The 24,734-nt window shown below is 31.5% G+C and overlaps 1 protein-coding gene and 1 long non-coding RNA gene across 7 annotated transcripts; both read right to left on the bottom strand.

Annotated features, from left to right (window-relative positions):
* Positions 1–5,692: 5,692 nt before the first annotated feature.
* Positions 5,693–10,586, bottom strand: LOC127705103 (uncharacterized). 6 transcript variants are annotated; one of them, XR_007983651.1, is made up of 4 exons: positions 10,541–10,586; positions 9,248–9,350; positions 8,113–8,283; positions 5,693–7,185 (listed from the first exon to the last, which is right to left on the bottom strand). It is a non-coding gene; the product is annotated as an uncharacterized LOC127705103 (long non-coding RNA). The 6 variants fall into 6 exon arrangements; XR_007983652.1 differs by lacking the exon at positions 10,541–10,586 and adding an exon at positions 10,413–10,472; XR_007983650.1 differs by lacking the exon at positions 10,541–10,586 and adding an exon at positions 10,349–10,402.
* Positions 10,587–10,596: 10 nt separating this feature from the next.
* LOC127706710 (sodium- and chloride-dependent neutral and basic amino acid transporter B(0+)-like) lies at positions 10,597–21,348 on the bottom strand. Its single transcript, XM_052211366.1, has 10 exons — positions 21,288–21,348; positions 20,492–20,628; positions 19,125–19,330; positions 18,133–18,272; positions 17,410–17,543; positions 15,214–15,317; positions 14,649–14,777; positions 13,584–13,695; positions 12,724–12,852; positions 10,597–10,704 (listed from the first exon to the last, which is right to left on the bottom strand). Exons 1-10 carry the CDS (start codon positions 21,346–21,348, stop codon positions 10,597–10,599), a joined length of 1,260 nt encoding a protein of 419 aa, XP_052067326.1.
* Between the last annotated feature and the right edge of the window lie 3,386 nt (positions 21,349–24,734).

Consider the following 24,734-nt stretch of genomic DNA (forward strand, 5'->3'; position numbering starts at 1 on the left):
AAAGTGCGGACTTAGTCAAACCAAAAGTCAAATTACTAGAACAAAATACAGTATGAAGTATTAATTAAGTCTAGATTTATTCATCCGCTATTGTTGAAAAGTACAAACAAGATCATGCCTACCTGGAGAAAAATGGAAATAAAACCTCTAATTACTGTGTAACACATATTACATGTACTTATCTTTTGCTGTTCACACTCAACCTAGTTCCTTAAGTTTACGAGATAACCACAAAAAACTGTTAAAATTTACATTTCAGGGGCTGCAACTCCAAAACAGTATTCAGCTTTTTACTCGTTTAAATGAGCCCTAATCCTTTCTAGAAAAAAAGCACACAAAATTGGAAAATTGGTATTTCAGGGATAATAATTTCAACAGGTTAACTGATTTTTCTGAAACTCTCAAACCAAATCCTTAAGTTTACGAGATAACCACAAAAAAAACTGTTAAAATTTACATCTTAGGGGCAGCAACTCCAAAACAGTTGGACAAATTTATGCAATTTTTAAAGAAGATAAATTCAGTTTTTTACTCGTTTAAATGAGCCCCTAGTTTAAATGAGCCCCTATCCTGAGCACACAAAAAAATAAAAATTAGAAAATTGGTATTTCAGGGACAATAACTTCAACAGGTTAACTAATTTTTCAACAGTCTGAAACTCTCAAATTAGATAAATATTGTTTTCCTAAAACAAACTTTTACTATTAAGTCCTACAACATTGATTCATGACAACTTTCAAAACTGGGGTGTGTCGATCAAAATAGATTTTTCAGGGGCAATAACTCCAAAACAAGTTGATTATTTTTTTCCCTGTTTCTGAGTAGATATATCTGGTCATGTGGATCATTAATGCAATCTTCACTTTTAATCTATGTTGCTTTGGTTTTAATAAAGATAAGTTAATACATTGTTGCTTTAACAAGGAAACTATGCAAACCAGTCAAGGCTCATGTACTATAACTAAAGTTGTAGGGCAAAATTACTTCGGGAAATAACACATGGCAATGTTACCTTTAAATATACCTGAACACAAACTATGTGAAAGTTTAAATGAACAATAACGTGGAGGCTGAACCATATACCTGTAACCGCCATGGAAGTGGGATGTGCATATTGAAATTTGATGCGACTGTCGTACAAGTGAGAGCTTTAGCTAGCTATAAAATCAGGTTCAATCCACTATTTTCTACATAAGAAAATGCCTGTACTAAGTCAGGAATATGACAGTTGTTGTCCATTCGTTTGATGTGATTGAGCTTTTGATTTTGCCATTTGATAGGGGACTTTCCGTTTTGAATTTTCCTCGGAGTTCAGTATTTTTGTGATTTTTACCTTTTACTACTGTAAATTCAGAAATTATTGCGATGTTTTTATTATTGCGAAAAATGTGACAGGGTTATAACAAGGATTTGTATAGTAAGAAATCAGATGATCCCGTTCTTATACAATTACATATTAACAAGCATTCTGTGAGTATTGCCCGCCCTGAAAACACATAGTCCCTTACCCGTTAAAAAATCATTGTACAAGAGCAAAGTGCTATACCTTGTCATGGTGTAAACTATATAACAAGTATCCATTCAGTATCTTCAAGCATGATGATTAAAAATGTCGAAAATTGATTAATGGGGTAAATTTTTTAAGTCATAGGAGCATAACTATGCACTAAATCATTATACTGGACTAAAATTCGAACTTGATTTGTAACTTGTCCTAACAAGAGTGCACACGCTGAAATGTCTCGCCTTCTTTACTTACCATTGATATTATGTTGATAGTCCTAAATAGAAAGCTTTACTACAACTATTACATAGACTTAAAGGGGCACTAGCTACGAGATATATTAAAAATCTAATATATTATTGTGTTTGCTCAATCATTAATGAAATGCAAATTGTGAAATCATATTTCGCTTTTACTTTTAGCAGCCAGTATGGTTTAATTTTGTCAAAATAAGCTAAAATACATTGATTATGAATTATTCACTTGCAAGTGAATTATTCGACCTCATTGAATCCGTATTCATGTGAACTTCAATTTAACCCCTTAGCTTGAGATGGATAACACGTGAATTGTATGTGTAAAGTTATTTAAAGGAAAAGAATGTCAACATTGAAAGTTAAACAAAGGTAAATCATTAAGATTTGATTGACTGATTCAATCCACAGAAAATCATTCTTAAATGTACACAGGTAAAAACGATGATAAACACTTATTTTTCATCTATAATATGAAATTAAATAGACCTAGAATAATCCAAGAGCACGAGTTTGCTTAATCTATTTATATCTATATTTATGTTTACATCGCTTATATGGTCATCGGATGACTTTAGAGGTCAACTCGATAATTAATAAGATGGCGGTCTAGACTAAAACACACGAAACGAAGCTACGTATTTTCATACCTGTGCCCTGTTAATCGTTTATTTTAGACTTTTAATAGTTTGGATAAATGTTTTACATTGTTATAAATCAAATATTAGAATTTGATTAAAATCGGTGAATATGAATTTGACAGCTAGTACCCCTTTAATATGACCCAAGAAAATGAGGTCAAGGTCATATATACCAAGCATGAAATACATTTACAACTTACAATCATTCAATACACTAAATATAGCTAACTTATTGCTTAAAGTTTTTTAGAAACAAACTTAACCAGGAAAACTAAAAATTGACTAATGAACCATGAAAATGAGGTCAAGGTCAGATGATATATGCCAGACAGACACAAACACGTTAAAATCCTTCAATCTAACAAATATAGGTGATCTATTGCTTATAGTTAAAGAAAAACAGACCAAAACACAAAAAACTCAACACTGAGAAATGAACCGTGAAAATGAGGTCAAGGTTAAATAAAACATTTGAGACTGACATGTACATCATAAAATATTTCTTTACAACAAATATAGTTGACCAAACTCAAAAACTGAACTTTGACCACTGAACCATGAAAATGAGTTCAAGGTCGGATGACCCTTACCAGTTAGTCGTGTACACCTTACCACTTACAATCATTCCATATACCAAATATAGTAAACCTACTGCTTATAGTATCTGATATATGGACTTGACCAATATCTTCAAGCACAAAGAAAAAAAAGTGTGGGAAATTGATTTGTGGACTGACAGATGAACAGACAGACGGAGTGCAAACCTAAAGACTCACTGAAGGGAATGTGGCCAAAGAACCTCCATGGAAATGAGATGTGCCATAGTTCATACCTATAACGCAGGTTCTTCATCAAGTAAGCTAATCACAAAAATAACATTGTTGATGCCACTGCTCCCGCCAACTCTGGAAACAGCATGCCCTTGTCTTGGTTCCCCCCCCCTCCCAAGTTAATTTCAGGGGCAATAATTCCAAACAAATCAACATGTTTTTCTAATGTATCCAGGTTTGAACAGTTTGTGTAATGAACAGTTTTACCTTGTTAATTTTTTCTCTCCTTGCTCTATTTATCTATATTTCATTTTCACCATTATATTCTATTTTAAGCCATATTGGCCATGTTTGTTGATGAGTCTAAAAACTTCAAAGACATCCTATAAATGAAGCAGAAAACTTTACTTCTATCCACATACTAGTGTCAGGCATTAGGTTTTAAACAAAATTTCAAAGACAACAAACAACAAGAAATGATTGTAACAGGATGCTGTTACGAAGTCTCCCAAACGAAGCTCCCATAATTTGTAATTCCCAGGGTCGCCTGACATTGGGCAAAGTCCAGTGAAAATTGGTTTGGTCCAGCAAAGTTATATGCATTAGTGATGCCTGGGGACTAACCCTGTATATCATTCAAATCATCTTGGCATGACAAACCAGAATATATATGGTTTAGGGGTGGGGATCTCGACCACATACAAGATACTAGAACATTGGGGGTGGGGGGAACCCCTGGGGACTGACCCTATATGTCATTCAAATGTTAGAAACATGACGAACAGGAATATATATGGTTTAGGGGTGGGGATCTCGACCATGTACAAGATATTGGGATTTTCTCAAATGGCAGGGGGTCGGGATGACCCCTGAGGACTAACCCTGTATATCATTCAAACCATCTTGGCATGACAAACCAGAATATATATGGTTTAGGGGTGGGGATCTTGACCACTTACAAGATATTAGAACTTTCTTAAATGGCAGGGGGTGGGGGTGACCCCTGGGGACTAACCCTGTATTTCATTTGATGTGCTTTCTCATGACAAACCAGAATATATATGGTTTAGGGGTGGGGATCTCGACCATTTACAAGATATTAGAATTTTCTCAAATGGCAGGGGGTCGGGATGACCCCTGGGGACTAACCCTGTATATCATTCAAACAATCTTAGCATGACAAACCAGAATATATATGGTTTAGGGGTGGGGATCTTGACCACTTACAAGATATTAGAACTTTCTTAAATGGCATGGGGTGGGGGTGACCCCTGGGGACTAACCCTGTATTTCATTTAATGTGCTTTATCATGACAAACCAGAATATATATGGTTTAGGGGTGGGGATCTCGACCATTTACAAGCTATTAGAACTTTCTCAAATGGCAGGGAGTCGGGATGACCCCTGGGGACTAACCCTGTATATCATTCAAACCATCTTAGCATGACAAACCAGAATATATATGGTTTAGGGGTGGGGATCTTGACCACTTACAAGATATTAGAACTTTCTTAAATGGCATGGGGTGGGGGTGACCCCTGGGGACTAACCCTGTATTTCATTTAATGGGCTTTATCATTTAGAACATTTTCAGTTAAAAAGATTGTGTCTATCACAAAAGGTTTTCAATTTCTAATCATTTGAAAATTTTAAAATATAAAATCCCATAGGGTTCTATAGTAAAACCCTCTTTTCTTTTTGCCCCTCAAAGTACCCCTTTATAAACCCCATTGCACAAACAAAACCCTGATTGCACCACTAGACATGTTAGTCTAACATATTGTGAAACCCTAAGTTAATCTGACAAGTGGTTTTGGAGAATGGGTGCGGACAAGTTCAAATTTAAAAGCGGCAGAAGAAGAAGAAGAAGAATAAGAACTGAGCAAAAACAATAAGTCTTCCCAAACTTCGTTTGGGAGACTTAATAACCTGTTGGTCAGACAATGGAGGCAAAGTGGTGGCATTGAAGGCTCACAAGGCCTTTTGGCCAGGCGATGTTAAAATCATGTCCAATTTATACATTGCAATGATTCTATACTCCAAATAAAGTTAATATGTTCTAATAATTTGAAAAATTACAAAATTAAAAAAATTGTCATTTTTATGCAGGTATTGTTTTATGATAATGATGTAAAACTATCTATGCCACATGGAAATTTCAAACCTTTAAGCATCTTATGTCCGACATTCTACCAAATCAGATGCAGGCGATACTTAAAGGACAATAATTACGTCTAGTTTGTATACAATTGAATAGAGATAATGGGTGTATATATCTATGAAACAGCAAACTCAAACAAAAAATGTACAAATGTTTGTATCTTTTTATTTTTAATGAGATAACTGTACAAACAATCGATTCATGGATTTCAACAATATCAATAACAATAAAATATCACCAACAAATCACATGTCGATGATAATAAAAATACGGAAACTATCTTAAAAATATTTCTGTTTAAAAAATACAACAATTTCTGTCTCAAGTAAAAATTAAATACTTTATCAATTAAATTCTGCTTTGTTACATGTTTTTTAAGTTACTTGTTTAGTGTAATTACTATGGACAGTTATCAGTAACAGAATGATTTTGTAACATGTAAAGTCATACCAAACAAAGTTAAATATATAGACTAATAGGAATTTTAGTTTCAATCTACTTTTAATAGTTAATGTAATATTTGGAAACATGGATACAAGAAAATTACCACATGAATCCGTTGCCCAATCTATATAATAAAACTAGACAAATTCAGACCTAATATGTATTAATCAGCAAAACATAGATCTTTCCTTGTTATGAAATGATATACATGATATGTACAAATGTAGATATATATAATTTGTAAAAAAATCTTGTTTGATATGTTTAACAACTATAAAATTGTAGAAGGGAAATTATATACATATAAAAAGGTCATAATTTAAAGGAATGTCATGAAAGTGTGAACATCTTTATATCAAACTAATGCAGACATGATTATTAAATACTCCCTTGTTTCTGGTATAAATCTCATTAATTTTGTAAAAAAATCTTTTTGATGATTCAAACTAAAAAAGAAAATATTGTTTCGTTGCTTCCAAAATTTAAAATTTCTCAATTAAGGTAAATCTGGATGATTAATAATTTGTGTAACTAAAGTTTGAGATGCAAAGTTAACCTGCATTGAAAACACAGTTCATTCTGTATTGAAAATGCAGTACAATCAAGAGAAGACAAAACTTTAATTACAACATTTCAATGAATTGGTTCCTAAAAATAAATAACACAAATCAGGTATCTATTGTATGCAACATTTGAAATATTAGCAAAATGATTATTTTACTTTATAACTTCATTCTACTTTCAGAAAGGCAGATTTTTGTATTTAGTTTTATAACAATTCTATCTTTAATATTCATCTTTAAAAACAAGCAGTCTTTAACCAAAACAAAATTTAAAATCATAAAATTTCTCAATTCATCCCTTTTAAAAAAATCACTTATAAAAAATGAAGGAGTTTTAAGTTAAAAAATAATGTCATATAGAATTAAAGAAATGTAATTTTTCAAACTGAATCCATAAATTCACTTTAAAAACATTTTATAAATCTTGCATTTATATAGTAAAAAGATGTAAAACTATGTACATTTCAAAATTCAGCACTAAAATTATGTAGGAATTGATTAAAATACTGAAAAAAGTCAGGGAGAAAACCTATTTACAATATATTTGTGATGGTTTTCTGTCATATTCACAAAATTCTCCACTATTGAGTAAAAATTAAAAATAGCTCTGCATTTCTTTGTTATACAAGTACCCTGAAACTATGTGTGATAAATTCATTTTGAAATATACTTCAAAGAGAAACAATCTTTATGATTGTAATATTGCTATAGTTTATAATTGTGAAGCTGGATTGTCATAAGCGTAAGCTGCTTTTCCAATGTCTGTTAACTGTGAGTCAGCATTGTATAATTTTTCCTTGGTATTAGGTCCCCAGTCAGCTGTTGGCGTTGTTACTATTCTAAGTCTCTGTAAATATAAATAATATGTGGTTAAGTTGATGTTTGATGCAATAATATGTGGTTAAGTTGACGTTTGGTGCAATAATATGTGGTTAAGTTGATGTTTGGTGCAATAATATATGGTTAAGTTGACATTTGGTGCAATAATATGTGGTTAAGTTGACGTTTGGTGCAATATGTGGTTAAGTTGACGTTTGTTTGGTGCAATAATATGTGGTTAAGTCGACGTTTGTTTGGTGCAATAATATGTGATCAAGTTGACGTTTGGTGCAATAATATGTGATCAAGTTGACGTTTGGTGCAATAATATGTGGTCAAGTTGACGTTTGGTGCAACATTATGTGGTTAAGTTGACGTTTGGTGCAATAATATGTGTTTAAGTTGATGTTTGGGGTGCAATAATATGTGGTTAAGTTGATGTTTGCTGCAATAATATGTGGTCCAGTTGACGTTTGGTGCAATAATATGTGGTCAAGTTGACGTTTGGTGCAATATGTGGTCAAGTTGACGTTTGGGGTGCAATAATATGTGATTAAGTTGATGTTTGGTGCAATAATATGTGGTCAAGTTGATGTTTGGTGCAATAATATGTGGTCAAGTTGACGTTTGGTGTAATAATATGTGGTTAAGTTGACGTTTGGTGCATTGTTATCTACAGTGGTTATCAAAAATGTAGATTACTGTGAATCAATTATAATTCATGGAGTACTAATTTTCATGAGTTTTGTATGGATAATTGAACCAAAAATTCTTTGAAAACAGTAATGCATTTCACAGTGAGCAACTCTCACAAAGAAGACCTTTTTGGTCTCTGTCTCTGTCCTGTTTCATTGAATAAAATTCTTAATTTTTAAATCCAACATTGTGCTATTTATGAAGCAACACTGCCAAAAAACAATTAATTAAATAATTGAATATTTCAGTGTATACTCACTTCAGTGACTTTCCCAGGAGTGATGATGAATTTATAAACAAAGTACAAAGGTATAGGACATGACACTACGGCAGTCACTATCCATCCAATAATCTGGGCGAATTCTGGGAAAAATACTCCATCTTTTACTTTAGGTGGTACATACTCGATTAGACGGTATGCAAACAGACCCTGTAATGTAAAGTCAACATGATACATAAGCAATGGTTAAAATATTACTTTAATTTAGGTACATAGTCAATCTCATGGTATACAAACAGACCATGTAGTTTTTCCCAACAACATAAATTGTCAAAAATCTGTAAAATTTATTCAGTATGAGCAGTGAAAACAAGTAATGAATGAAATATAGAATAGTCTTAAAATATTATTTTACACTATATAAGACCTCCTCTTTTCTTTTATTCCTAGATGCATGGTGTTTAATTTAGTAATAGTTAACTATACGTTTTTGTTTACTTTTGCTTGAACCTTTCTTTTTTTCCAGAGAAGTGGGATGTTGTTGGTTGTTGTGGTATTTTGTACTGTTCACAGCATGTTGTGGAATTTTGTGCTGATTTTTATCACAATATAGGCCCTTAGACAATTGAGCATTTTGATCTCTGTTGTGCACTACCTATAGCTATGCACAATACAATTAAATAGGAAGTATAAAAATGTTAAGAAGAGTATATTTGAAAAGATTTCATATACTCATAAAAACATTTTTGAATTGTTTTACATTGATATTTTCGGGGCTTTTTATAGCTGACTATGCAGTCTGGGCTTTGCGCATTGTTGAAGGTCGTACAGTGACTTATAGTTGTTAATTTCTGTGTCATTTTTGTCTCTTGTGAAGAGTTGTCTCATTGGCAATCATACCACATCTTTTTTATATTTCCTGATATACAGATTATTTTAAAAATATCTAAAAGTTTTATACATAGAGTAAAGATGATTAAACCTGAAATTCTGTATATTCATAAATTTTTGCATACATTTATTATTGCGATTTTTTAAAAGTGGATAAAAATTTGAAATTTATTGTTATTAAGTCTAATCTGCATAAATATATATGCATCAGGTGTCATAATGCATGTAATTATTGCAATCGCATCCAGTCCTCGCAATAATTTCTGAACAGTATATTACTTACTTAAGAAGTTGTGAAGCTGACACCCAACAAAACAACCAATATGTTGTTGGTGCTGGGGTTTTACCCAACATAAATTCAATATCTTTTATAAATCTTGTCACTCCTGTGAAAAAAAGTAAAAAGAACAATTTTTTTTGGTATGAAAAATAATTAATTTAAAGTATCTGATGAAAAAGTTGGTTCATAAGGATAAAGGGAAGATAACTCAAACTGAAATTTTAAAACAAATAATATACGTTAGGGAAGAATTTTTGAGTTAAAACCGGATAGCTTTGTATACATCAAGTGTGTTGTCATGTAACAGCATGGCATTCTCTAAATTGTGCCATGGACTGAACATTCCTACTTCGACTAGACAATCATGTCTGAATGGTTTTGCACTGCTCATTTATAGCTTGCTGTTCGGTGTGAGCCAAGACTCTGTGCTGAAGGCTGTACTTTGGCCTATAATGGTTTACAAATTGTGACTTGGATGGAGAGTTGTCTCATTGGCACTCATACCAAATCTTATTTCTTGATCTTCATGTTTAGCTGCTTGATTTATGATAAATCATGAAAATTGTTAAAAAAAAAAATCATCTTAAATTCATTTGGCCATGAATATTTTTGTTGATTTAAAGTTGATGGTTCATTCATATGTTCATAAAGAAACATGATGTTCATCTTCACTTAAAACCCTTTTAACTTCCTTGTTCACAGAAAATACGACTGACTTACCATAAACCCATAGTAAGGATACACATTCACAAGTGGCTACACACAATACAGAGAAATCACTCACCATAAACCCATAGTACGGATACACTTTCACAAGTGGCTACACACAATACAGAGAAATCACTCACCATAAACCCATTGTACGGATACACATTCACATGTGGCTACACACAATACAGAGAAATCACTCACCATAAACCCATAGTACGGATACATTTTCACAAGTGGCTACACACAATACAGAGAAATCACTCACTATAAACCCATAGTATGGATACACTTTCACAAGTGGCTACACACAATACAGAGAAATCACTCACCATAAACCCATAGTACGGATACACATTCACATGTGGCTACACACAATACAGAGAAATCACTCACCATAAACCCATAGTACGGATACACTTTCACAAGTGGCTACACACAATACAGAGAAATCACTCACCATAAACCCATAGTACGGATACACTTTCACATGTGGCTACACACAATACAGAGAAATCACTCACCATTAACCCATAGTACGGATACATATTCACAAGTGGCTACACACAATACAGAGAAATCACTCACCATAAACCCATAGTACGGATACACTTTCACAAGTGGCTACACACAATACAGAGAAATTACTCACCATAAACCCATAGTACGAATACACATTCACATGTGGCTACACACAATACAGAGAAATCAGCGCCATAACTGTCCATCAATCCTGCTATATAATCTCCTGTCTGTAAAAATAATAAAACATCATTTACAAACAAGACGGAGTTCAATGCATGCAAACCACTTCATCTAATTAGACTACAGTAATTTCTTTAGAGATAATCTCAAGTCAATTTACATCAGTCTCCAATTTTGGAACTAAACAATATCTTAATATCTAAAACTCTGCACAAATACTTCAATATATTTTAACAACTATATAAAAATATTACAAAGACTTTATACTTTGTCAAATTCTTTGTTATTTTACCTCATACTATGCACTCTTAGCCATTTAAGTATTCTTATTAAACTAAAATAGTGATTGTCATTTTGGTGTTCTCTGTATCTTTTTAAATTTTATCAAGAAACATTTTGTACTCCTCTACCCTTTGCCACAGTAAAAAACATCTTGCATTGTCCTTCAAAACCATATCAATTTCGTTACAATTTGTTTAAATATTCTTTACATTATTTTATTCACAATTGCTTATAAAAGTAGAGTCTGTTTTGTATAAAATAAATAAAAAAGTACCAGAGTTATTTCCCTTATATTGTAACTATTTTTTTTAGAATTTTCAATGATACATTTAATATCAATTTAGATAAAATAGACATTTTGTTAAAGAGCAGAAAATAAAATAATTACTGTTCAAGAAGAATAAAATACACATGAGACTTTAAAGCTACTGGTGTGACATGTCAAGGCCAAGAAGAAACCCACCATGTGCACCAAAACATACATATGAGCATAGTTGCCAACTGACATGATATTCGCGTGTAATACACGCTTTTTCAACGGTTTACACGCGAGGATTTTGTCACATGGCGTGTACACGCTTTTCACCACTTTACACGCAATTACACGCTTTTTCGTTGTTTTGAATTTTTGGTCGTTAGTGATATCGCGATTCTCGGGTTTTTTTCATAATTAGACGATAAATACCAAAAATTTCGAAGAAATTGTTTGGTCACCATTGTTTATTTTTCTATATGGACGAACAGCAAAAGTAAGTAGTTTGTGATTAGTTTTTAGGATTTTGTGACTTTCTTTCTTTCAAACTCATGTAGGGGAAATGTCCACAGAAAGAGGTCGCTTTCAGGACCTGTACCGTCGTCTAAAGAGCCGATTGTTAAGTGAAAACGATGTGTACGTCTAAGATTCAAGATTTATAAATTATATTTGGGAGTTCGAGTTTAAATGATCGAGGGACGAGTAACGCATTGTGCACCCTATGTGCAATCATAACAATACATGTGAGAGGTGAACTACAATGTAGCTATTTGATTAAGCATTTAACGTGTTTAATGGTAATCAAATAATAAAATATTTTTCTTTTTCAGTTTCAAATCTAGCCAACAGATTTCCACAGGCCATAGGGGATGGAAATATCACGGAACTGTTGGAATAGTTCTCATAGTACCAGCTGTCTTCTGATGAACTACCTAGTTTTGACCAGGCAATAGCAACATATATAGTTTGTTGGGAGCAATGGCAGAGATAATAGAAGACATTTTAGATGGCAAAAAAAAAAAACGTTATGACACTTGTTCAAAGCTTGATAAAGCTATTTTAGTTCAGCCAATATAAATTCTGACTGTGAGAGAGCATTTTCAATTATAAAGAAATTCACAATGAATTCTGATCAGAACTTGACAATGATATATTGTGTGCCTTGTTATCAAGTAAATGTAACCAAACTGGCAGTTGTTTTGAATTTGTACCTAGTGGTGTTGCTTTAAAAGCAGCAAAACAGACCACTGTTGATACAATAAAAGTTTATAGTAGAATATTGTTTTTTATATTAACAAATTTGTATAATCAATATGTGAAATTATGAACATTGTTCATATTAAAAAGTCCGCATCTATGTCGCGCGTTTTCACACGCTTTTTGACATGTCATGTCATGTCATGACATGATTTCACATTGTCAGAGGTTGGCAAGTATGCATATGAGCACGAATATAATACTCACTTGCATAACACACCTCAAAGCCAAGAAACACACAATTCAACAATACACATATGACTTTTATACTTACTGGTGTTATACATGGTAAAGCCATAAAGAAACATATCACTCCCAATCCAATACACATGTGACTCTTATATTTTCTAAGTTTTGGGAACTCATCCTGTATACATGTCAAAACTGTCTCCAATAAAGCAAACTGCAAAATAAAAATAGGCATTACATATCACAAAACTCAAAGAATTACAGCCGATTTCAATGAGTGTGTAAGCAAAGGTAATAGTATTGGTTAGCTTGCATGCTAGCTGAACCGTGAAGACTAGGTTAGGTAAACTATCCTCCTTTTAAGAGTAGACTAGTCCAATAGATTATCTGTTTGTAGGACTAAGCTACTTTGAAAGGAGGGTAGTATACCTTACCTTACAATGACTTCATGGTTCAACTAGCAAGCAAGCTAACCAAAGATATTACCTTTGCCTACACACTCAATGGAATCGGCTGTAACAGTTGATTCTGTTTCATACTAATCTATGACTATCTTACAAACTGGACTTGTTGGTATTTCATAGGGAACCAATGCTTTATAAAATAAAACTTGCCTATAGGTTTGCATAGAAATAGTCCACAACAATATAATTATTCCTAAATCCATAAAAAATAAAAGAATCCACAGTATTATTATCATTGCACAAATTAAAAAAAAAATGTGGGGAATAATATTCAAGTTTTGTTAAGAGTATAAGACGAAATTATCATACTAATGTAATAGATGGGTTATTTCCAGTCAAAAATTTGAAAAAAATCCTGGTCTTTTACAAAATTTATTAGAAAAGAACTCCTGTAGTTTATATTACCATTAAACACGATTTATAGGTGCAAAGGGGAGATAATCCTTTTCCTTTAAATAAAATGTACAACTATCTGTCTTACCTCACTGTCAAGTCCAAGTGTAAACAACATGAAGAAAAACAAAACAGACCATAATTGAGGTAGAGGTAGGTTAGACAATGCCTCAGGGTAGGCTACAAAGGCTAATCCATAAATTGTAACAGAAAAAAATATAATTAATGAATTGTATTTTCTACTAGAGATTTTTTTGTTTGTTTTAACAGATTCTGAACAGAGTATCATTTCTGGATTGTTGTGATAGTCTCAGTGGTATCAAATTCAATATCAAATATCATCTTTGATTAAAATCCTAAAGGAAAATATGAATTAAGAAATAATTCATGGCAGCTGTAGATTTGTGGCTGCCATGAATTATTTGGATTCTAATGGGACAAATTCAGTAATTTTGTTAACTGTGATAGCCCTATACGCAAGATACTGTTTTGGCTGTTCCATTTTACCCCCATATGATAATATTATATAATTTTATAAAACAAAAAAATTTAAATCGTATTTTTCACCTACATATGTTCTTCTAATGTAATTTTATTGCATTCTGAGATGTATAGAAGCTTTAAAACACTGAGTGTTTACATTTGATTTTTTGATTACGAAAACATACATATGATGTCACCTTGTTTCATTGCCATGCAAAGACGATAATATTTCATGAAATTTTCCTTTGATGAAATTTCAGCACGAAAAAAATAAATTGAAATGGACTGATATGTTTATTTTGCTTTAGAATAGATATAACTAAATGGTATCTGAATCTTGGACTATATTCTGTGGGTTTTAATGTCAAAATTTGAGAATACCTGGTAGTATAATTAAGTTGGGCGTAACACAGAACAGCTAGTTTTATGTAGTTATGTGCTTGCGCTAAAAGTAGATATACTATGATTATGCTGGTTGACGATAACAGGTTGTCATATTAGAATTTAAATTTTAAAATAGCTTTACAAATAAAGACCTAAGGCATGCTACAAGAAAATTACAAAGTAATTTATGGTATGGCAAACTATTTCTTCATCTAAATCTATTCCATAATCTCTACAATGTATTGAAAAGTAACGTTTGATTAAAAATGGAAAACATCCTTGCTTACCTCCCCTGGCAACTTCTGAGACTTGAAGTCGTCCTGTTTTCTTAGCTAATCCTCCAAATGTTGTAAAGATGACAAAACCTGCTATTATACTGGTAACCAGATCCATTACAGCGATTAACAAGGCATCACTATAAATATAAACCAGTGTTTAAATAATAAAACATGACTATTAAAACATACTATAAAGGCCCTACAGATGAAGCTAGAAATAAAAGAATTTGTCACACAAATGCCATGCTCAAGCTTTGCAATTTTCGAGTTAAAAGGGATCTATTTCTAGAACGGTAAATGAATCACTACCCAAATTCAAACTGTCTGTAAGCATTGCGTATGAATTTCATTAGTTTGTAGCACTGTGTATGAGTTTCATTAAAATTGGATGAGGCAAGCTTTAGAGTTAAGAGTGCAGAAACAAAATTGGACAGACAGAAGGTAATAGTTAACTATAATAAAAATAATTACCAAAAAATAACTGACCATGTTAATTACATTACATCCCATCATATTTGATCATATAAATATAAATAAAGACTTAAATTTTCTGTCAAGGAAAATTAATCTTACCCGTATACATTGTTGCTGAATTTGTTGTAACTTCCAAACATTATAATTCCACCAAACGATACACTGAGAGAGAAAAACATCTGTCCTGCTGCAGCAACCCATACCTATAATAAATAAATTATATATATGTTAGACTCAGATTGACGTCCGGTCTCTAATCGACGTCCTTTCCTCAAATCGACATCCAATTCGGACGTCACATTCTCAAATCGACGTCCAATTGTTTGATCCTCTAATCGACGTCCAATGTGCCGTCATGTATTGCCAAAACGATGTCTGATTTATTGTAGTCTTCTCTTATCGATGTTCAATATCAAAGAATAATACAAAAAAGAAATTGCTGCACTTACACTTATACATGTACATGCATATTAATAAATGGCATATGCGTATACTTAAATAAGAACCCAACGACAAAGAAAACAAAACAACATATATATAGGGCAACACTCAGTTTTCAACAATGGACAAAATAAAGAAGTAAATGCCAACTGTTAGAGTATTATAATTTGGACTCTGTAAGAATTTTTTCAACAAATTCATTTGTTTTACACCTGGAGTGAAAAATATACAAAATAAATTGGCATTATGTTTTTATGTTGTGCTGTTACACCACTGTTTCAGGTTAGGGGAGGCTTAAGCGCTCACAAACATGTTAAACCCTGCCAAATATTTTATGTGCCTGTAGTCTAGTGGTTGTCCTTGGTTTATGTCTTGAATATTTGTTGTTCAGAATTTTTTTTGTTTTTTGTTTTATATGTTTCATGTCGTGACCTTTAATTGCCGACTTTATCATTCCATGATTCATTGTTGAAGGACGTACGGTATAGATATAAGAAGATGTGGTATGAGTGCCAAAAAGACAACTCTCCATCCAAGTCCCAGTTTATAAAAGAAAAACATTATAGGTCAAAATACAGTCTTAAACACAGAGCCTTGGCTCACACCGAACAGCAAGCTATAAAGGTAAAGGGCTATATAATTGCTTACATTCACTTCATTTGAACTCTGGTGTAAAGTTGTCCAATTAGCAATCTCACCACATCTCATTGTTTTTAATAGGCTCTTAAATTACATAAAAATTGATATCACAACCTGTAAACATTGGTAATACATTTAAAAAAAAGATTTTTAAATATATTTTATTTGTCACATAACCTATGTTTTGGTTGTAAAAATATTGACCTAGAACTGTCTTTACTACTTTTTTTATATTTATTTTTCTCGGACAATCCACGTTTCAGTTCTGTTATAAACTTTGCTTGTCCCCATTTCCGCAGTTTTGTTCATTTGTTTTAGATATATTTCCGTATAATACGGCATGTTGGCCAAAAATGTCTCTGCGTTTGCATCTTTCCATAGGTCCATTAAAACGGACAGCGATTAGAGAAGCTTAAATTTGAACGTCGATTAGAGGAGCCAAACATTGGACCTCGGTTAGAGGGGGATATAATTTGCCGCTGATTTGGAATCTTATTTTATTGTGACGTCAGCTTTGGACATCGATTTGAGGAACGGACGTCGATCTGAGTCTTACATATATATATGTTGTAATACATAATTTTAAAGATAAAATAAATATGTCCTTCAAATTAAAGTAAAACTTTTTCCTTTATAATTTTTTCAGGGCTATTAAAGCAATGGAAGGCCCTAAAACATATTGTGGTACTAGACAGACATGGGTAAAGGAACTTTTAACAATATATCTCATAGTAAATAGTCTGCAGTCAGGAATATCAACCTCCTTAGTTTCCCCTCATAAGGTATCATTGAAACTCACAAGCTGAAATACAAATTGCCCCCAGCATAGAAGTGAATTTTAATTTAAAAATATTTACAAATTAATCTTAAGGTGGTACCAAACACCTTGATTAAAAAATTTCATTGGATATATAGCAGTTAGACAAACACTAATTCTGATCATTGAGAACCTAATACTTCCTTAACATAATACAACATTATTAAAACACTCAGCTGATTTTTAGAGTTATCTCCCTGTAGTGTTAGGTACCAACTTGAAAGAGTTACAAATCAAAGACTTCTCAAATTTTAGGTACCCATGGTATAAAAAAAACACTATAATTAATTGACAAACACAGGGAATTGAATTTAAAACAAAATTCAGTACAATTGTCTATGATGATAATGACCACTATTTCTGTAAGTATATCTTACAATCATGACTCATATATATACCTTTAGATCTGCTAGTTTGGACCATTCAGGTATCAAAAAATATTTTACTCCATCAATAGCACCATCAAGTGTAGCTCCTCGGATCAACAAAATCAACAAGATAACATATGGGAATGTGGCTGTGAAATATACAACTTGAAAAGATAAAAAGTAAAAGTTCCAGTCCAGCAAAAAATAAAAAAAGATTTATGGGTTGAAAACCTACAAATAAATTCATATATTAAAATGCTAAGTTATATCAAAGCCACCTAAGTTCATCGAAAACAATCCCCCTTTACAGAATGCATCCAAATTGAATATTTGTAAAATGAACTTAATGGCATCCTGCACAAACTTTGAAAATGCGTCAATAGCTTCTAACAGAACTTTTATCTCCAAATGTTACAATTTCAAAGGCTATATTGACAGTATCAATGGTAATAACAGAACAATTACTCAATCTGTCTTGGTAAAGTAAAACATAGTTTGTCTGGCAAAAATAAACAAATCTTGTCAGCTTAGGAATGAGCAAATCACTGTCGATTAAAAATCTATTCATTTCAAAACATATGATGTATAAATTTGCAAGGCAAACTATGGTTAATCAAACAAATATAAATAAGATCACACACACTTCCATTTCAAAGGTGCTCTATCAAATTATATTGTCTTAAACACACAAAATATAAATGAATGTGCTCTATATTATTAGACATTGACTTGCATACATCTATATCATAACACTTACTTTTCCAGATGACTTAATTCCCCTTACTAAACAGAGAACAACAACAATCCACGACAACAGCAGACAGAGTGCTAACTTCCATTGTGGATTTCCTGTGTCTGGGTAGAAATCATCAGCCTTGTTCATTACAGTTTTACTGAAAAAGAAATTGTTCTAAGAATAGGGGTGGTATTAATCTTACAGATAACATCCATTTCATATTTAAACTATTTGGATTGTTGTAGTTGTACAAAAGACAACTGTTACTGTAGATTCCTTTTTATTTGTTAGATATTAATTTTCTGGGTTTTGTTGGAATAGGTGAACCAGGAAATTAAATGCTTAACGATTACATGTACAAATGTTCTATTGCCTTGAACACAAACATTGGTAAAATCATGAAATAAAATACCCACGTAAATAGGCTACTTGCCAATTCCCGTAATTGACCCTGTAATTAAAGATCCCTTTTTTAGTTGTCTCCCTTATGAGGGACATTAATTTTTATTTACAATGGAGAGCCAGCAGAAAGAGCAAATTTACCTGTGCGTAATGTGAGTAATCTTTAAGGTTTTTAAATCTTATGATTACATTAATTTGTTGTTCAGCTAAATACTTTTGACATCAGAAATTTTTTTTAATGAAAAATTAGTTAAACCGACGATACATCACTTTCAATTCATCATGCTTTGCATTGGTAAATGCCAATTTTGTTCGGTATGGAACCAGTCGACGATTGACAAAGGGAAGTAATTTGTTTGAAAAGTGTGTAATAACAGAATCAAATTGGTAATTGGCAAATGGACTATTGGTACCCACGAAAATTAAAGAATCCAAAGTATATAATTATATCTTTCTTTACAAAAATAAAGTTTCAGGCCGAAAGACGTGTCAATTTTTTAACCTGATTTCAGTTTTAAAAAGCAGATTTTATATATACTACTGTAAAATTTATAAACTTAACAAACATCCTTCCATAAAATTTATGACCTTGAATACTATGACCTACTCAAAATACAGCTGTGCTACAGGTACTGGGACATCTCCTTGGTATGTGACATTAGTACCGTTAAATCCCTGGTCAGACAATATAGAATCTGTACCGTTCAAAAAACATCTACACGCTTTGTTATCAGTCAATAATTGTGTAATGTTCATAGAGCAATAGTCTAATCTCTGTGTCGACTGCTCCACACATCCTAATGGTAACCATTCCTACAATACAAACATTGGAAGGTTAACTACATCTAGGTCTTGTTACAAGAATGGCTATATATTAAAAGACAATTGTGATATTAATTAAACATCCAGTGGCAAATATTACATGAATAACTTTTATTTAGAAGACACCAATGTATATGAATTGATATCTATAAACCCAGTTTTAGTTCTCATTTAATTGTTTTATAAAATGTTTCATGGTGATTTCATAGTCGACTATAAAGTATTTTTTTCTCATTTTTTAAGACTGTCGGGTGACCTTTAATTGCATATATCCACATTATACTTATTCATATGGTGGATAGTTGTCTCATTGGCAATCATACTCCATCTACTTATTTTTATATGAGTACTTGGCTGAAACTCTTTGAGCCAAGTGGTTTAACAATCCCTTTCAAAATTTATGGTGGACTTATCATGGCAGTTTAGAACATATATGGTTCTGGCAATGGGATCTGAACAGTTTTTTTAAATATATCTCAGAAAAAATAACTAAATAAGGTTTTGACATTTTAGCGCAAAACATGCCTGCTATATACAGTTACACAATATTGCAAATTCACATGTTGTAATATTTTTAATACCATCAATAATCAAAATGAATTGATTAGTATGTCCCTAGTAAGTAGTGTTTTGTATAAATGCTCAAAATGGCAGCTTTAGGTCAGCTTCAGGCATTCATTTTAGTCAAGTGTTCAGAAAAAGGCCATTATGTTTTATGAGACTCGAGTGCATATACTTGAAACTAACTGAATTTTAGTCAAGTTTAGTTACTTCTCGAAAATTCCCATAATGAGAAAAAAGCTTTTATGTCTCATTGGCAATCATCATACCTCAATTCATTTCAATCTGTGGATTCATTTATTTTCTTGGGTATCAATTAGGGTGGATTGAGGAAAACTTGCATTTTTGTTGATATTTGATTTCGTGATTTTGCAAACCTCTGCTTACAAAGCCTATAGAAAATGTGTAATTCGTTGTACATTTATATTCATGGTTCACCTGTACCCACAAAACCGACGAAAATTGGTATCCAACAATAATGAATCCACAGTATATGGAAAATTGAGCAAAATTTTGAATAATAACTGTTTCCTCATTTTTATAATGTCCATCTTGAAACTGTTCCAAATCCCTAGTCTAGACCATACTTACATCTTCACAAACAGTCCAGGGTAGAGTTTTCTGCATGGAGGAGAAGAAGTAGATCAGTGTATAGGCCATGATCACATTATAGTAGATTGCAACTACTAAGGATATTAGAGCCATAGATATACATGATATACCAATACCTGCAAAGTTAATACATTTGTATAAGATTTATATTCAGTGTATACATGTAGGCCATGATCACATTATAGTAGATTGCGACTAATAACGATATTAGAGCCATAGACATACCAATACCTGCAAAGTTAATACATTTGTGTTATTTATATTAAATACGAAATAAATTATTTTATAACATGAAGAAATTGAAAATATTTTGTATTATGTAATAAATCTTTGTACAAAATTCATCATTTACAATACATTAAACCTGCATAAAATTATTTTGTATAAAATTCTACACCTATAGATTCCACATTTACAAATGAAAATTGTAAATGTATTTTAGATATACTTCAATATTACATGTACCAGCAAACTTTTCTCATCAGATGTGGAAAAACAATATAAGTGTTTAATACCATTAGGCAAAATAAGATCAAAATAAAAAAAAATAATTCTAGGTTGCCAAATTCCACAATGAAACGTTTTTTGTAGGTGAATTAAAACCCTATTTTTATTTCTTTCAAACATCACATATCTTAAAAATGTCTCTCCATCATCATCTCAAACTTCAAAGATTGAAACACTAATTATAAATTAAACAAATAATAAACCAATGATTTTTTTCTTCAAACCATGAAATATCAATTAACAAATACTACTACAAAAACACTATTACCTTTAGCACTTGGGTTCATTTTCCAAACCCCTGTTGGTCCTAAACTAGAGAATTGACCCATTACTAACTCCATGAAGTACATGGGCTTTCCTATCAGGAACTGTAGGACTAAATAAGCAATCAGGAAGGCAGCTGAAATTAAGAAAAAAAATGTGAATAAAATTCTCAAATATTAAGATATATGATTGTTTGTTGGTTTATTTGACTGAAAATTTGTATGCAAGTAACCCATCTTGCTGCCACAGTTGTGGACCCTGCTGCCACAGTTGTGGACCCTTTGTACACAGATCAAATATTGAAAAGATTGTCATCTGCAACAGTTAAAGCAGTTGGAAGATTTTTTCATTGACTTATTGAGTTCTTCCACCAAAATCTTTTTACTTATAAAACAATAAAACAATTTACAATATAGTTTTATCTATGATATGAAATCCAAAACTAGAACTTGTCTCTATTTATATTTGTGTCACATTCTCATTAGAAATATTTAGGTGTGATGCGACTTGTGATGATGGTTAATTAGACATTTAATATGTGAATGGCATACAATACCATGATGAACAGGAGATGCTGATACTTTATAATGATTCCATGCATTATGCATTGTTGCCTATAGAAAAAACTTAAAATACTCAATAAATATAAATTTTAAAGTATAAATCTCTATTTTTCTAGCATGAATCTGGCAGCTAATGACACTTTAATCATTTAACATGTTTAGTTTCCTTACAGACTAACAGACTTGGGGCAATTGTAATTGTAATCGTTAATCAGCTGTAATTGATTACAATTTTTCAAGTAATCATTGTAATCATTAATCAGCCAAAAATCTGATTACATGTAATTTAATTTAATCAATTACTTTTCAAAATACCCTGTAATCCTGATTACTTTTTGATTACATTCTGATTACAATGAAAAAAATCTTAAACTGTGTTTATGGTCAATAAATGAACCTTTTAGTTATTCTTATTTTTAAATAAATATTTAATACGTTTAAATAGTTTGGTTTACTTTATAAATCATGTTAATTGATTATTAGACTTCAGTAAAAAATAAACTGTTACAGTATTGAAAAGTCATCATAAGCCTAAGAACAGACATATAATACAATTATATGTCTCTGGCCTTAGTAAAAGATATTGTACATATATTCACAATTTAAAGATGTACATATATATATTTGATAATAACTGTTATATTTAAGTATACTTTTCTTTAACCCTGAATTATAATCTTTTGTTAATATTGTGATTTTTGTCAACTTTGAATTGACAGGTAGGAAACCAATTAAGGTTTGTTTTTATTGCAATTACCAATTGAGTATAGCTATAGGACAATATATATGATAAGAGATTAATCAGACATGTGGACATGGTGGAAATTTATCTAATTAGCACAAACTAAATTAAAAGTTGGACAAATATTTTGCTTAAAATAAGCAAATTTTTGTATGTATTTGGACTGGACATGTAAAATTCAATGATTTTAGTACTTGTTTATGTTTACAATTTGATTTAACAATTCTATTAACATTTTACATATTCAGATTTTTTTTTTAAAATTCATTGTAATCAGATGTAATCATGATTACTATGCCAATGTAATCATTAATTTAATCAGACACTTTCAGAAATGATGTAATCATTAATTTAATTTAATCGTACAAATGACAAAGTAATTGTAATTTAATCAATTACATTGAAAACAATCGACCCATCTCTGCAGACTAACAGTAAATCTTTTCTTCTATAAATTTTGGCTTTGTGAAAGGGTTAAAAAGAGTTATGTCAGACAATGTAAATTTGCAATTTACTAATTCAGAACAATAAAAACTTTTAAGTCAGACTTTTGGTTAGAATAACTTGATTCTGTCTATGTATCTATTACAAGCTAGAAATTTAATGAAAAATCTGCAGTGTGAAGGTGTTAACCATAATTTACATACATGTATCTAGTCTACATGTTCTTACTGTTTTCTTGTCAAATCATTTAATATTATGCTAAATTTCAGACTAAAATTAATCTTTACATTATAACATATGAAATAATTTTAATACATGTTTAAATTCAATCAGTTTTCACATTGGTAACACATGAAAGACATGTCATTAAGTTGTCTACATTTCAATTTACAAATCATTTCCAAAGATTTCTTTCAGTGAGTCATAACTATACAATGTACAAATATACACCTAGTTAAGAAGCAGTAAAGATCGATCAGATTTTAAATATTTGGGTAAAACATGATTGTCTTTTAAAAAACAACGCCATAAAAACCAATCAACTTAAATGATTTAGTCAAACAAAACCTGTTGTACCAGTTATTGTCAGTACATTTATTCTTTAAAATATTAACTCCTTTAATTTGTCCTTACATGTATATGAGATACATGCAGTGATAAACTATTATTGCATTCATTAATTGTTCCCATACATTTCAGCTGTTAAAATGATTGTAATTAATAGGTAAGAGTAGATTCTTCAAATTGACAATGACAATTTACCCTGATTGACCTTCAGTCAACTGTGGTAACTTGTTCGTAAAAATGAACATTGGGCTAGTCAGCCTAGTGGCCATGCAATATCTTACTATCTAGATCATTGATTATCAACTAGTATTGTAAAATAAGCGCTCCGATATATTTCACTTAACTATGTTAATTTAAATCGCGCATTAATGTGTCATTCAATGGTATAGTTCTATTTATCATTTAATTAACGTAAGCTTTAACAGCTATAAACATGAATAACAGTAATACCTCCTCCATTTTCATAGGCCAGGTAAGGGAAACGCCATACATTTCCTAATCCTACAGAAAGTCTAATGCATGACAGAATAAACTCCCATTTGGAGCCCCATTGTCCTCTATCTTCAGTATCTTCGTCAACATTTACATCAACATCTCCATTCCGTTCTTTTGAGCCATTATTTACATTGTAGCTATCTTTTGTGTCTATCTGCAATTAAAACTGTAGAAAATAGCTTTAATAAATAAATCAGATTCATCTAGTCTTGAGTTATTACAAGTCATAGAAGATATACATTTTGCATTTCTGGTTAAAATCCTGATAAGGCCTGAACAAAATATAGTTATATTATCTGCCTCGCTATCCCTTCCCTTAATTTTTATGCTGACCCTAACAGATATTATGAACATTCTATTGTTTGAGCACAATTTACAATGATTAAGTCCCAAAATTCTCCATGAATTGTACATGTTATATAGTGTTAAAAAATAAAACGATTTTACCTGCCATTACCTCTTGTTTCTGCCAGGAGATAGGAACCATTAAAATCATGTGTGTATGTTTGTTTATTGGTAGCAATTTTATTTTCTTTCATTGATCATTTACAGTAGATTCATTTATTTTCGTGAATATCAATTTTTTCGTGAATTAAGCTAAAATTGTATTTTTGTGGATATTTGTTTTCATGGTTTCGAC

This window comes from Mytilus californianus, unplaced genomic scaffold, assembly GCF_021869535.1.
Source record: "Mytilus californianus isolate M0D057914Y unplaced genomic scaffold, xbMytCali1.0.p SCAF_6, whole genome shotgun sequence".
Lineage (NCBI taxonomy): Eukaryota > Metazoa > Mollusca > Bivalvia > Mytilida > Mytilidae > Mytilus > Mytilus californianus.